The sequence below is a fragment of the Pyrus communis genome, chromosome 6 (genome assembly GCF_963583255.1).
Source record: "Pyrus communis chromosome 6, drPyrComm1.1, whole genome shotgun sequence".
Classification (NCBI taxonomy): Eukaryota; Viridiplantae; Streptophyta; class Magnoliopsida; order Rosales; family Rosaceae; genus Pyrus; species Pyrus communis.
This window is the reverse complement of record NC_084808.1, coordinates 10,919,418-10,931,856: the sequence shown is the minus strand read 5'-3', so window position 1 is coordinate 10,931,856 and position 12,439 is coordinate 10,919,418. Positions and strand designations below refer to the sequence as shown.

Below are 12,439 nucleotides of genomic sequence, written 5' to 3'. Positions count from 1 at the left end.
GATTGGTAAGTAGGTTTTTGATCCCAATTTTAAAATTTTTCTTCTAGTACCGATTGCTTTGATTCCCAGAAGAATTGGCAAGTTTGGAGTTCACACTGAGACTTGTAAATGCTCTCTCAGTCTTACTCTCATTATGCCTCTCCAATCTATGTGTGAAACTTTTTAACGAGGCAACTAGCTCTTGAACCTTAATCACATCTATATCCCTTGAGTGTTCAATCACAGAGCATATAGAATCGTACATAGAAGGTAAACGAATCAACATTTTCTGCATAATTCTCTCTCTAGACGGTTCCTCTCCATAACTTCTCATTTGATTTATCAGATTAAACAATTTTGTAAGATAAACACACAAAGATTCATCATATCTCATTCTGGTATATGGCCTTGTAATTTAACACTTCTAACCTATTTGTCGCCATGGAATTCTTGCATCAAGATATCCCAAGCTCCCTTAGAAGTTTCTTCGTGAAAGATCCGAGGAAATATCTCATCGGAAACCGCTCCCTGAATCAGCCCCGAAGCCTTAACATCTTTCATGAGCTTCTCCGTGAGAGTTGTAGCATCACTCGATTCCTCCTTTTCCTTCTTCTTTGCATCAAATTCATCAGCTCCCTTCGAATTTGAGCACTCTACTCCTTTTCCAACAAATTCCCATAATCCATGAGATTTGAAGATCATCTTCATCTTTATGCTCCCGAATTCATAATTCTCGCCGTGGAAGATCGGCGCTCTCAGCTCACCACCACAAACCTTGCCATGTTAGACACAAATCTCGAGCAATTGCTTCAAATTTCAGATCATTTCCTTCACAGATTCAAATGCCCAGTGTTAAACGATTGAACCTAGCTCTGAGGCCATGTTAGAATCTCAGAGACTATAATCTCAGTTGTAAGGAATGAATTGAAAACGGTGTTGAAGGTTTCTGGAAAAATTTCAGAGAATTGCAAAGAGAATGTTCTCACAGAAAGATGCTTGCATGCATTCATACCTCACACCAAACATGTCTGTGGGTATATTATCGTTAGAAAGAGAGAGAGTTATCTCTCTATATTACAAAATCAAATCCAACTATTCATGTAATCTACCCTATAAGATATTTACATGTGTCAACACAAATCACTAACTCTAAGATTACATCTCAGCTACCCAATTGGAATGTAATCCAATGGCTCACATTTAAACTTGTTAACTAAGACTATATACAAGTTTATCTCAGCTAAAACACTTATATTTCAACAAAAATATCATCTTCATGCTCAAAAGTCACAACTAAGCCCAACAAGTCAATCTACCAGCACTGCTCGCTAGTCCTTTAATCTTTCGCCACGATCAAATGTCTTGGAATTGAATGCTAAAATTCTTATACAACCTTCTTGACAGACTTCTGAGTCTAATCTATTTGAAAATTCTCCAAAACTCTTATCATTTTGTCACTTTTTGCTAAGAGTAAACTCACATATCCTACACTGTATACAACAAAGTATCAAATTAATAACCAAAATACATTAAATCAACTCATCAACTTGATTGATGAAGAGAATATACAAGGAACTTAACAACTTAAAACATTATTGTTTAAAGGAAAAGTTTGTGGAAGTTTCACACCAATTATATTTGCGCGTTCCAAGAAACCAAGGAAAAGCAGAAGAGAAGAGCCATTCTTAATGCATGCGTGGAATAAGTTGATTGTTAGTGCGTAAATTTTAGTCTTTCGCGGGAGTCTGTCTCGTTTGGTGGCTTGTACTAAACTAGATAAGTGATTATATTTAATGTAAAGTGAAAAGTGAATGTCAACTTCATGTGGAAGGCATAAATTGTTTCACCTTAAATCGATCTACCTATAATTTTGGATAAATTAGAAGTTGATATCCATTATTTTCTAACGACTTATCATACAAATTCGATATAAAGAATCCGCCAAACGAGGCCTAGAGAGGGACACGTCGATATCATCGACTGATTAGCAAAGCGTTGGTAGTTCGAGGAAGGAATTAATGTTCCTTCCTTGGAATATTATGGCTATTTGGATATAGATAACATGTTACAAAAGGAGTGCGTAGTTTCTTGCTTTGTGATGTGTATGGGATTCAAAGACAATGTTCACCGCAATCATTGCCGACCTGCAAGATTGATCTCACAATCCTGGTGCAAAACAAATTTTATATTCTTTGATTATGATTATGAAGATTATTAATTTATTTTAATTATCACTCTTTGGGAGCACATAGGGGAGTTAACTTTTCAGCCATCCTTCAGTATTATATCCCTTTGCCCATGTGGTCCGCTTTGAATTTGGATAATGCTAGTGCAAACATTTATTGAAATTATATTTTGTAAATTATATGATCATGTGGACGTTGATTTGTCATTAATAAAAAATAAATACGTTAAACAATATACAAATAATAATCAAATCATCAACATTTACATCATATGATTTACAAATGTGATCTTAAAAAATAGTCTAGCTAACAGTATCCTTCGATTTTATAGTTAATAGACTTTAAGAGAGGGGGAACAATTGTAAGGTAAACGGCTTGCATGACTAACGTTTCCAATCTGCAAAACACCGATATACTAAATTAGTATATCCTAATATATATAATGGTAGACTCAAAATGTTTACAGTTTAAGTGAATTAGTAACATCATACTAATGTCACCAAACGCTACAATCACACACAATAAATCATGGTTTTAACTTGCTATACATGCATCGGAAAAACTAATCCATGTGTAATTGCTTTTAAAATGGTTGCTATAAAATTATTTTTTGACAATCAGAATCGCTTTTAACCATATATGACAGAAGAATGTCAAAGTGCTTACCCTTCAAATGCTTTTTGAGAGTACTTCAAATTTTAATTAATTTAATTTAAGCAAAGGAATAGAAAAACCTAGTTCATTGATTTGGTAGGGGAGTCATAACATTTTTTTCTTACATTCTACATTTCCGAACTGGATCCTATCCCAAAAAAAATAAAGGGCTATTCATTCTTTTGGGGCCCTTTCATACTCAAGGGAGAATTATTGAGCGCACCAAAGTTAGCCGAAGAGTTCGACTAGGAGTTTATTAAAAGTTAAAAAAGAGAAGACTGGGACCTTTTTACAAAAGTTATGGAAACCATAAACGGGATACTGAAGTAACAAGGCAAGGGAGGACGGTATTAAGGGCAATAATGTAAACTCATCCTCTAGGGATAATACTTAGAGACTAAGGAAAACTGTTAGTTTGTTATGATAAGATTCTTAGTTAGAAAGTTGTTATACCAGCGATAGCTCACACATGTTGTATATATACCTCAAAGTGTAACCTTATTCATTTGTGAAATGAAAATACATTTTCCTAATATGGTATCAGCCACCACTGTCTCCCAACTTTTCTTTTCAATCCCAAATTTCCCGCTTCCTTTTGTGTGCTCTTCTCTGTGGTTTTTCTGCAGATTGATCATCTTCATCTTTGATCTTCCTCGTCATTGAGCTCTTCTTCTCTCTATCCTTCTGGCCATGGCGACCTCTGCTTCTTCTTCCTCGACATCAAATTCTCACATTCTTCCACCGCCTGCATCCTCAAACCCTAATTCTTCGAATTTGGTGTCCACTACGATCTAAAACATTGGTTCTATGGTTTCGATCAAGCTCACCACTACCAATTACCTCACATGGAGTGCTCTCTTTGCTCCAATTTTTCGCTAGTATAATCTCACTGGTCTGATTGATGGCTCTTTGCCAACGCTGCCTCAATTTCTTACGGATTATTCAGTAAATTGCAACCTTAATCTAGCGTATGCTGCTTGGATCGAGGATGATCAAAACATTCTCATATGGATAAACTCAACCCTCTCTGAATCCCTAATTCCTTATACTATTAGAGTATCCTCAGCTCAAGATCGATGGGCCAAATTGGAGTCGCATCTTGCCGCTGCCTCATATTCTCACATCCACGAACTTCAATCTCGCCTTCGTATTCTCACAAAAGGCGATCTCACTGCTGCACAACACCTTCAACGCACTGAGGAAATAGTTGATGCTCTTACCAGTGATGGTGCTCCAATTGAAAACTTTGAATTAATCTCTATAATTCTTCATGGCTTACCTCCAAAATTTGACTCCTTTGTGGACACAATTCAGTTTCATCTTGGCTCCACAACAATTGATGAGTTACATGGTTTGCTTCTTAACAAAGAAATCCAACTGAATAATCGCAAGCAAAGTGCATCGGTGTCTTCTTTTCAAGCCCGCAACATTTCCCCTGGTATTCTTCCTCTACTAGCTTCATCTGCATCTCAAGGATATGTTGTTCAAAATTCATCCTACAATGCTCAAAATCGTGGAATGGATTGACCTTTCAATCGACGCAACAACAACCACAACAATCATGGTAATTTTAGGCAGAATAATAATTGTGGTTCAATACCTTCACTCGGGGCAACAATTAGCGTTACAATCGCGGAAATTGGTCCAATTTCTCATCCACCAGAAAACTCTATTGTCAAATTTGCCATCAACCTGATCACGAAGCATGTGACTGTCCTCATTGCATGGATCCTCATTACAATGGCAAGTCATCTCAATTGACTTTGACTGCTAGCACTTCCAATCCTTCTTCTACATGGATTGTTAACTCTGGTGCCACCGCCCACATGACCAACAACTATGTTATTCTCCAGAATCCTAAAGCCTATATAGGCCCTGAGCAAGTGTACATTGGTGATGGCAAAGGTTTGCCCATCACTCACTTTGGTTCTTCTACTATTAACACTTCATTTATCAATTTTGCTCTCCAGAATGTGTTATATGTACCTGCTTTGAAACATAATCTCCTATTTGCAAAGCAATTTTTAATTGACAATCAATGTTCCATGCATCTTTATCCTTGTCACTTCACTGTGAAGGACCTTTATTCGCGGGGCGGGGGGGGGGGGGGGGGAGGGGGATGCGTTTTAAAGGTCCTGCACAACATGGTTTCTATCATTTTCATCAGTTCTCTCACACTGACGGCAAGCAGATAGCTCTCACAGCTACCACAAAAGCTCCAAGGAATCTCTGGCATAGACGACTGGGCCATCCTTCAACCAACATTATAAATAAACTAGCATCTTATTCATGTATCTCAATTTTACAGAGTTCGAATAAATCCTTTTGCTCAGATTATGCATTAGGAAAATGTTCTAGACTACCCTATGTGTCCACTACCTATACTGCAAGGAAACCTTTAGAACTCATCCATACAAATGTTTGGGGTCTCTCACCTATAATGTCTCATGGTGGTTTCAGATACTATTTCATATTTGTGGATGACTTTACCAGATATTGTTGGTTTTATCCTCTGCGATATAAGTTTGATGTATTATCCATCTTCATGCAATATAAATCTCTAGTTGAAAATATTCTGTGCACAAAGATTATTGCTTTGAGATCTGATTCTGGTGGTGAGTTCATGAGCACTTTATTTTCCAATTTCTTGGCAAAGCATGGTATCCAACATCAACTATCTTGTCCCCACACCCCGGAACAAAATGGGTGTGCAGAACGTAAACATCGACATCTTGTGGAGACTACGCGCACTCTTTTGGCAGCATCTAAAGTTCCTCATCAATATTGGGTTAAAGCATTTGCCACTGTCATGTATCTTATCAACAGGTTGCCTACTTTCTATTAATGTTCACCTTGGGAGTCTCTATTCCAGAAAGTGCTTAGTTAGGACACATTGAAAATACTTGGCTGCCTCTATTTCCCATGGTTAAAGCCCTATACCTCATCTAAGTTGGATCCCAAAAGCAAGTCTTGTGTTTTCTTGGGTTATAGTCTCAACCATAAGGGGTACAAATACCTTGATCTAGTAATAGGGATAATCTATATCTCTTGGCATGTATTGTTCGATAAGTGTACCTTCCATTCCATCAACTTTCACATCATTTCCCTACTGTCCAACCTCAGTCTCCCATCTCTCCTTTTACTATACCATCGACCTTAACCTTTACCTCTATTCCTGAACTGTCTTCCCCACCTATATTGTTTGCAACATCACCACTTATATCTTCATCTGAACCTATTTATAATAACCTTCACCTAATCATGTTTCTCAATCTGAACCTCCATCCAATATTACTTCTTCACCACTTATATCTTCATCTAGACCTATCTCTGGTAACCCTTCACCACCACTAGCTTTACTAAACATGCATCCTATGCAAACCTGATCTAAATCCGATTTCTACAAGCCCAAAGCTCTCATTGCAACTAAACATCCACTACCCTCTCATTTGTCACCTGATTACCTTCCCACCACCTATTTACAGGTTTTCTAAACACAACTATTAGCGTCATGCTATGCAGGAGGAATTCAATGCTCTCCTTAATACCGATACTTGGTCCCTTGTTCCTCAGCATTCCTCTCAGAAGATTGTAGGTTGCAAATGGTTTTTTCAGATCAAACGGAAACCTGATAGATCTATTAATCGATACAAGGCTTGGTTAGTTGCAAAAGGCTTCCATCAATAGTAAGGCCTTGACTACACTGAAACGTTTAGCCCTGTGACTAAACCAATAGCCATTTGCTTAGTACTCACTTTAGTTGCTCAATATGACTCGTTTCTGGATCAACTCGATGTCAGTAATGCCTTTTTGCACGACAATCTTTCTAAATTAGTTTTTATGCAGCAGCCTCCAGGATTCGAAGATCCTACCAAGCCACATCATGTCTGTCAGCTTTACAAATCATTGTATGGCTTGAAACAGGCTTCTTAAGCTTGGTATGACAAATTACATGCTGCTCTTCATTCTTTCGGATTTGTAGGTTCTCAAAGTGATCACTCTCTCTTTGTCAAGAAGTATCCTACATTTTTCATTCTGGTTTATGTGGATGATATACCAGTCACCGGTCCTTCATCTACAACATGTCAAACTGTGATCAAGCAACTCAATGCCATGTTTTCCATAAAGGATCTTGGAGCTTTGCACTATTTTCTTGGCATTGAGGTTAAACGCTCATCCATCGGTATCCTTATATCCCAAACAAAATACATCTTGGATCTGTTAATTAAAGCTAACATAGTTGGAGCTAAACCTTGCAACACCCCACTTAGCACCTTTAATCTTGATCGTGATTCTCCACTGCTTGAAAATGTTTCAGAGTATCGCTCTTTGGTTGGGGCTCTTCAGTACCTAACCTGGACACGCCTAGATCTTAGCTTTGCTATCAATCTTGTGTGTTAGTTCATGCATACTCCTCGAGTTTCTCACTTTCAAGTTGTTAAGAGAATACTAAGGTATCTCAAAGGTACCATTGATCTTGGCCTCTGGTTTTCTAAATGCTCCTCACCCCCTTCCATCACGGCCTACTCCGATGCTGATTGGGTCGGTTATGCTTTGGATAAGTGCTCTACTAGGGGTTATTGCATCTTCATGGGAAATTCAATCATCAATTGGAGTGCTAAAAAGCAACCAACTGTAGCTCGTTCCTCTACAGAGGCCGAGTATAAGTCTCTTGCCAATACTGCCTCTGAAATCACCTGGATCTATAAACTACTCACTAATATAAACTACCGTCTACCATGTTCTCCTCAGCTTTGGTGTGACAATGTCTCTGCCATATCTCTTGCCAAGAATCCCATCTTTCATGCAAGGACGAAACATGTGGAGAATGACTATCATTACATTCGGGAAAAGGTCTTGGCACAACAAGTCTCACTTCACTTTATTTGCACTCAAGATCAAGTGGCTAATATATGCACCAAGTCTCTGTCCAAGTCCAGATTTATGCTTCTTTGAGACAAACTTGAACTTCAAATTCCCAAGTTTCGTTTGAGGGGGGATATTAAGGGCAATAATGTAAACTCATCCTCTAGGGATAATGCTTAAAGACTAAGGAAAACTGGTAGTTTGTTATGACAAGATTCTTCTTAGTTAGAAAGGTGTTATACCAGGGATAGCTCACACATGTTGTATATATACCTCAAAGTGTAACCTTATTCATTTGTGAAATGAAAATACATTTTCCTAATGGACGGAAGTTGTATTTTCTGTATTAGAGGAGATTATCTCTATTGCAATCATTTTATAGTTCCAATGACAACACTCGGCCAATCAATACTTCTCACGTATTAGACATAATAAATAACATGTCCAATAAAGATTTGTTATGTAGCGAAATGGTTGAAGATAGGGCCTCTGATACTACAGGTGATCATAAATAAGTATTACAATTACACTGTATCGAGGCAAGGAAAGGGATCCTCTCCGGATATTTTCCACCTAATCTATCAAGGTCACAAATTTGAATCTTTGAAATTTGATCCAACAGTTAAAATTATTATAATTTTAAAAATGAATCCCTATTTTTAGCCGCTGAATCCAATTTAAAATGTCCGAATTTATGGTCTTGATAGATTAAGTGGAAGGGATCCGAAGAAGATCTCTTCCCTTGAGGCAATAGTAGTTTACTTAATGCCATTAGTTTCATATCATCTTTGTCCGTATCGCGGAAGTTCAAGATCAGACACGATATCGTCCTCGAGTGCTCGGAAACAATTTTATAATATTCATCCTCCAACCATGTCATGTGGGAAACCAATAAATGTTATTGCATACCAGAAACATAAGTTTAAAAATCCCAAATTTGTAAATGGCTACCCGCAGACATAATGCATGAATTTAATTATCTTATGAACTCGGGAAAGTGTTGTAATTATCTTATGAATTCATGAAGCCTATATTATATGCTATGCATTGACGCAATTGATTTGAAGTTGATCTATCATAAGAAGGAAAGAGCCATGAAAGTCTTAAAGATTTCCAGACATAGAGAAGTTTGACCAATAACATATCCGTAGTTGCATGTATAATTTGTATTGAAGGGTTCAGTGTAAGGGGACTAATAGGACTCTTAATAATCACGACGGTGGTTCATGGACCATGGCATGCATATGTACTTCATCAATTATTCATTGTGATTATTAATTATCAATTATCATGTTCCTTGTTTAGTCTAGTTAACATGGTTTATCTTGTTTCCAATTTACTACTTATAATAGAAACTTGACAAGATATTGCATGATGTCTAACTCTTAGAGATAAGAGGAGATGGTGAATGATCAATGGGAATTGGACCCATGATTAGATGGGTAAATAAATTATCAACACCAGTTACAGAAAGCACTACATTACATTAAACAAAGATAATTACTTGTGATGTAAAGAGGAAAATATTATATGTTTATATAGTCCGAGTATAAATAGAGTGTTGTTATTCTCACTCTATTGTCTTATTTCTCCACCCACTTTTCAATAAAAATTTTAATTACAAGTTTGCTTATTTGTAAAACGATAGATAAAGACCTTCAAAGATATAATAATAATAATATATTAGGCACGAAAAGGTAACAGGAGTCGTAAACTTACATTGGGTTGTGAAGTGAATGTACAATATGTAAGTTGAATTTGCTAAACAGACAAAAAGGTTGAGGATAGAGGAAATTTTGGAATGAAAAGTGTGGATGCCCTTTTTAATTAAAAGGTAAGAAACTAGCAATCGATGATGATTGGATATTAATGGTAGTTATTAGAGTGCATAATCATACAAAAACATAGCATTTGGAAGGTCATTCATTTGCCAGTAGATTATCACCAGATGAGACTTCATTGTTGGAAAAATAACATTTCAATTTCTAGGAATAATAGTGGGTGGAAAAATAACATATTAGAGATTATTTAAGGTATAATAGTGAGTGAAAAAATAGGATTTCAATTTTTCAACTTTTTGTGATGGGAAGATTATAATGTGCGTGGGCAAATAGGACTAGGGGTGGGTCTAGTACGTGGCTCCCTATGAAAATTACTTATTAGTTATGTTAACTAAATTTATAGTTTAGATTTAGTCTATCAATATAAGTATTTGCAACATTACCCTCTATTTTATGAGAACTTTAACGAAAAACTTTCGGTACTATTCACTTTAACGAAAAACCACATTTTTATACTAAAAAGTCAATCCTGATACTATTCACTTTACCCTTTATTTTGTCCTTATCGTTAAAACTCAAAGTTTTCAAGCCCTTTTCATTAGTTTTCCTCTATTTTATTGCTTTCCATTAATTATTTACAAGGGAATACTTTGAAATTATTTATTTGGTTTTTATTCAAAATGGTCCCTGAGATTGACATAATTTCTCACTTTGATCTCTGAGATTTAAAATCGATAGAAGTGGTCTCTGAGTTTGTTCACAGTCAATCATTTTGGTCATTCCGTGAAATTTTTTTATTAAATGTAGGATAAATTGACTAAGATACTCTCAATTTTTGTCAAATCATTTTAACCCATTGTTTATTAAATTGAGGGCATTTTTGTCATTTAGGTCATTGTTCAACATAGATTTTTTCTTTTTTACAGAAATGCCAAAATGATTGATAGCGGACAAATATAGAGACCACCTCTATCAATTTAAAATCTCAAAAATCAAAATAAAGAGTTATATCAATCGATCATGTTGGCTAAAAAGCCTATTTAATTTGAATGGACCGACAAGGATTGAAATGGTGCTATTAACGGAGGCGACAACCCTTCGATTCCCTACTGATGTTTGCAGCTCTCTCTCTCTCTCTCTCTCTCTCTCACAAACACACACTAAGACATTGCTGACATTATTTCACTTCATTTACTATTTTTTTTTTTTTTTTTTTTTTTTGGTGAACACTTCATTTACTATTTATGCCTACAGGATCGGTGATGCTTTGAGACGCATGATATAATCCCATACAAACCCTCTCTCCTTCTACATCACAATATTCATTTTTTCTTTCCGAACTTTCCTACCCTAACCCGAGCTATCTCTCTCTCTCATGGATTTTCAGCCAAATACTTCTCTTCATCTAAACCTACCCAACAACCAACTAAACTTGGAACTTGTCCTGGAGCCATCATCCACTTCTTCCTCATCATCTTCTTTCAGTCCAACATTAGAACCCCAGCGCATGTTTTCATGCAACTACTGCCAAAGAAAGTTTTACAGCTCTCAAGCACTAGGGGGCCACCAAAATGCTCACAAACTTGAGCGCACATTAGCCAAGAAAAGCAGAGAGCAGTTAAGCTCCGCGGCCCGAGCTCACAGTAGCATGAACCAACGGCCAGGATCTAATTACAGCTGCAGCAGCGATTCAAGTACTAGTCATGCAAGGGATATTCCGCAGGCACATCTTGGTGGGTTGAAAGTACATCAAGGACATGCCGGTAGGCTTGTCGGTGAAATGAACTGTGGATTCAGACCTGAGAATGTTGAGGAAGATATTTGCCACCTTGACTTATCTCTGAGGCTTTGAGTTATTTAGTTAATTTCCCTCATTAAATATCATGTATGGTGTCCAATCATATAATTCGATTCCCAAAAATTGAACGAGTGATTGATTTGGAAAATGAGATGGTAAGTTAAATATTCATTTTCAAGTACGAAAGAATGAAAATGATTTTAGTTGTTTTTATACTCCAATGTCTAAATTAATCATTCTACACGCATCTAAATAAGATATAATAATTAGAATAATTGTTTGCTATAATAATTCCGTTTGTTCTCTCATCATATTTAACGGCTTTATAGTTCTAAAAAAAGTGCTGTATTGTGTGAGTGAGGTCCAAACAAAATTCAGCAAACTCCATGATTCCAGCAAAATTTGTACGTTCCAAATTTTTTAGTCTATAAGAGATAAATTCATACAAAACTGACCAAAATGATAATTTTACAATTTTAATTGCTGAAAATGAAAGTTTTTAGTATATGTTTAACATATGATTGATATGTCATCACTTATTGCTACGATCTAATGATATTTGTCTTTATTTATAAGCGAACACTTGTAAGTGAAAGGTCTTAGGTTCAATCATCACCAACGTCGAATTTGAACCACATTATTGCTAGCCCATTATGAGTTTAAGCCTACCTTCTTTCCTTTAGTGTAGATAATATCAATTGTTCAAATATATATATATATATATATATATATATATATATAATTGGTACGTCGTCAATCTTTATTGCTAAATCTTTGATATTTGAACGATATGTTATTGATATTTAATTTTAGTCAGTCCAACAATTAAAATTTAGTTTCGGCTCATTTTAACTAATGTCTATTTTCATTCAACTAAATGTTAAGATTCATCATTAATTCTTTTTTCTACTAATGTATGGTAATGAGTAAAATAAATGTGAGAGTGCCCGCAGGTTTCACATAATTGCTTGAAATGCTTCAGCGGATAGAGAATTTGATATTCTTTTTGGATTCAGCTTCTTCTTTTTTCCATTTTTTTTTTTTTTTTTTGTTTTTTTGTTTTCCAAAAATACTTCATCGTATAAAAATAATACTCATTAATTCTCAAAATAAAAACAAATTAAATAAATGAAATATCAAACATGTCCTTATATATTCAGTCCGACAAACCTTAC

At 35.9% G+C, this 12,439-nt stretch overlaps 1 protein-coding gene across 1 annotated transcript; it reads left to right on the top strand.

Moving 5' to 3' along the window:
* Positions 1-10,769: 10,769 nt before the first annotated feature.
* On the top strand, positions 10,770-11,414 carry LOC137736566 (zinc finger protein 2). The gene has a single exon (XM_068475815.1). The coding sequence runs from the start codon at positions 10,842-10,844 to the stop codon at positions 11,316-11,318; it is 477 nt and encodes a 158-aa protein (XP_068331916.1). The 5' UTR covers positions 10,770-10,841; the 3' UTR covers positions 11,319-11,414.
* The last annotated feature ends 1,025 nt before the right edge of the window (positions 11,415-12,439 follow it).

Bases quoted from the DNA above. Each gene is read 5' to 3' on its own strand.
- LOC137736566 (XM_068475815.1), top strand. From the start codon at position 10,842: ATGGATTTTCAGCCAAATACTTCTCTTCATCTAAACCTACCCAACAAC.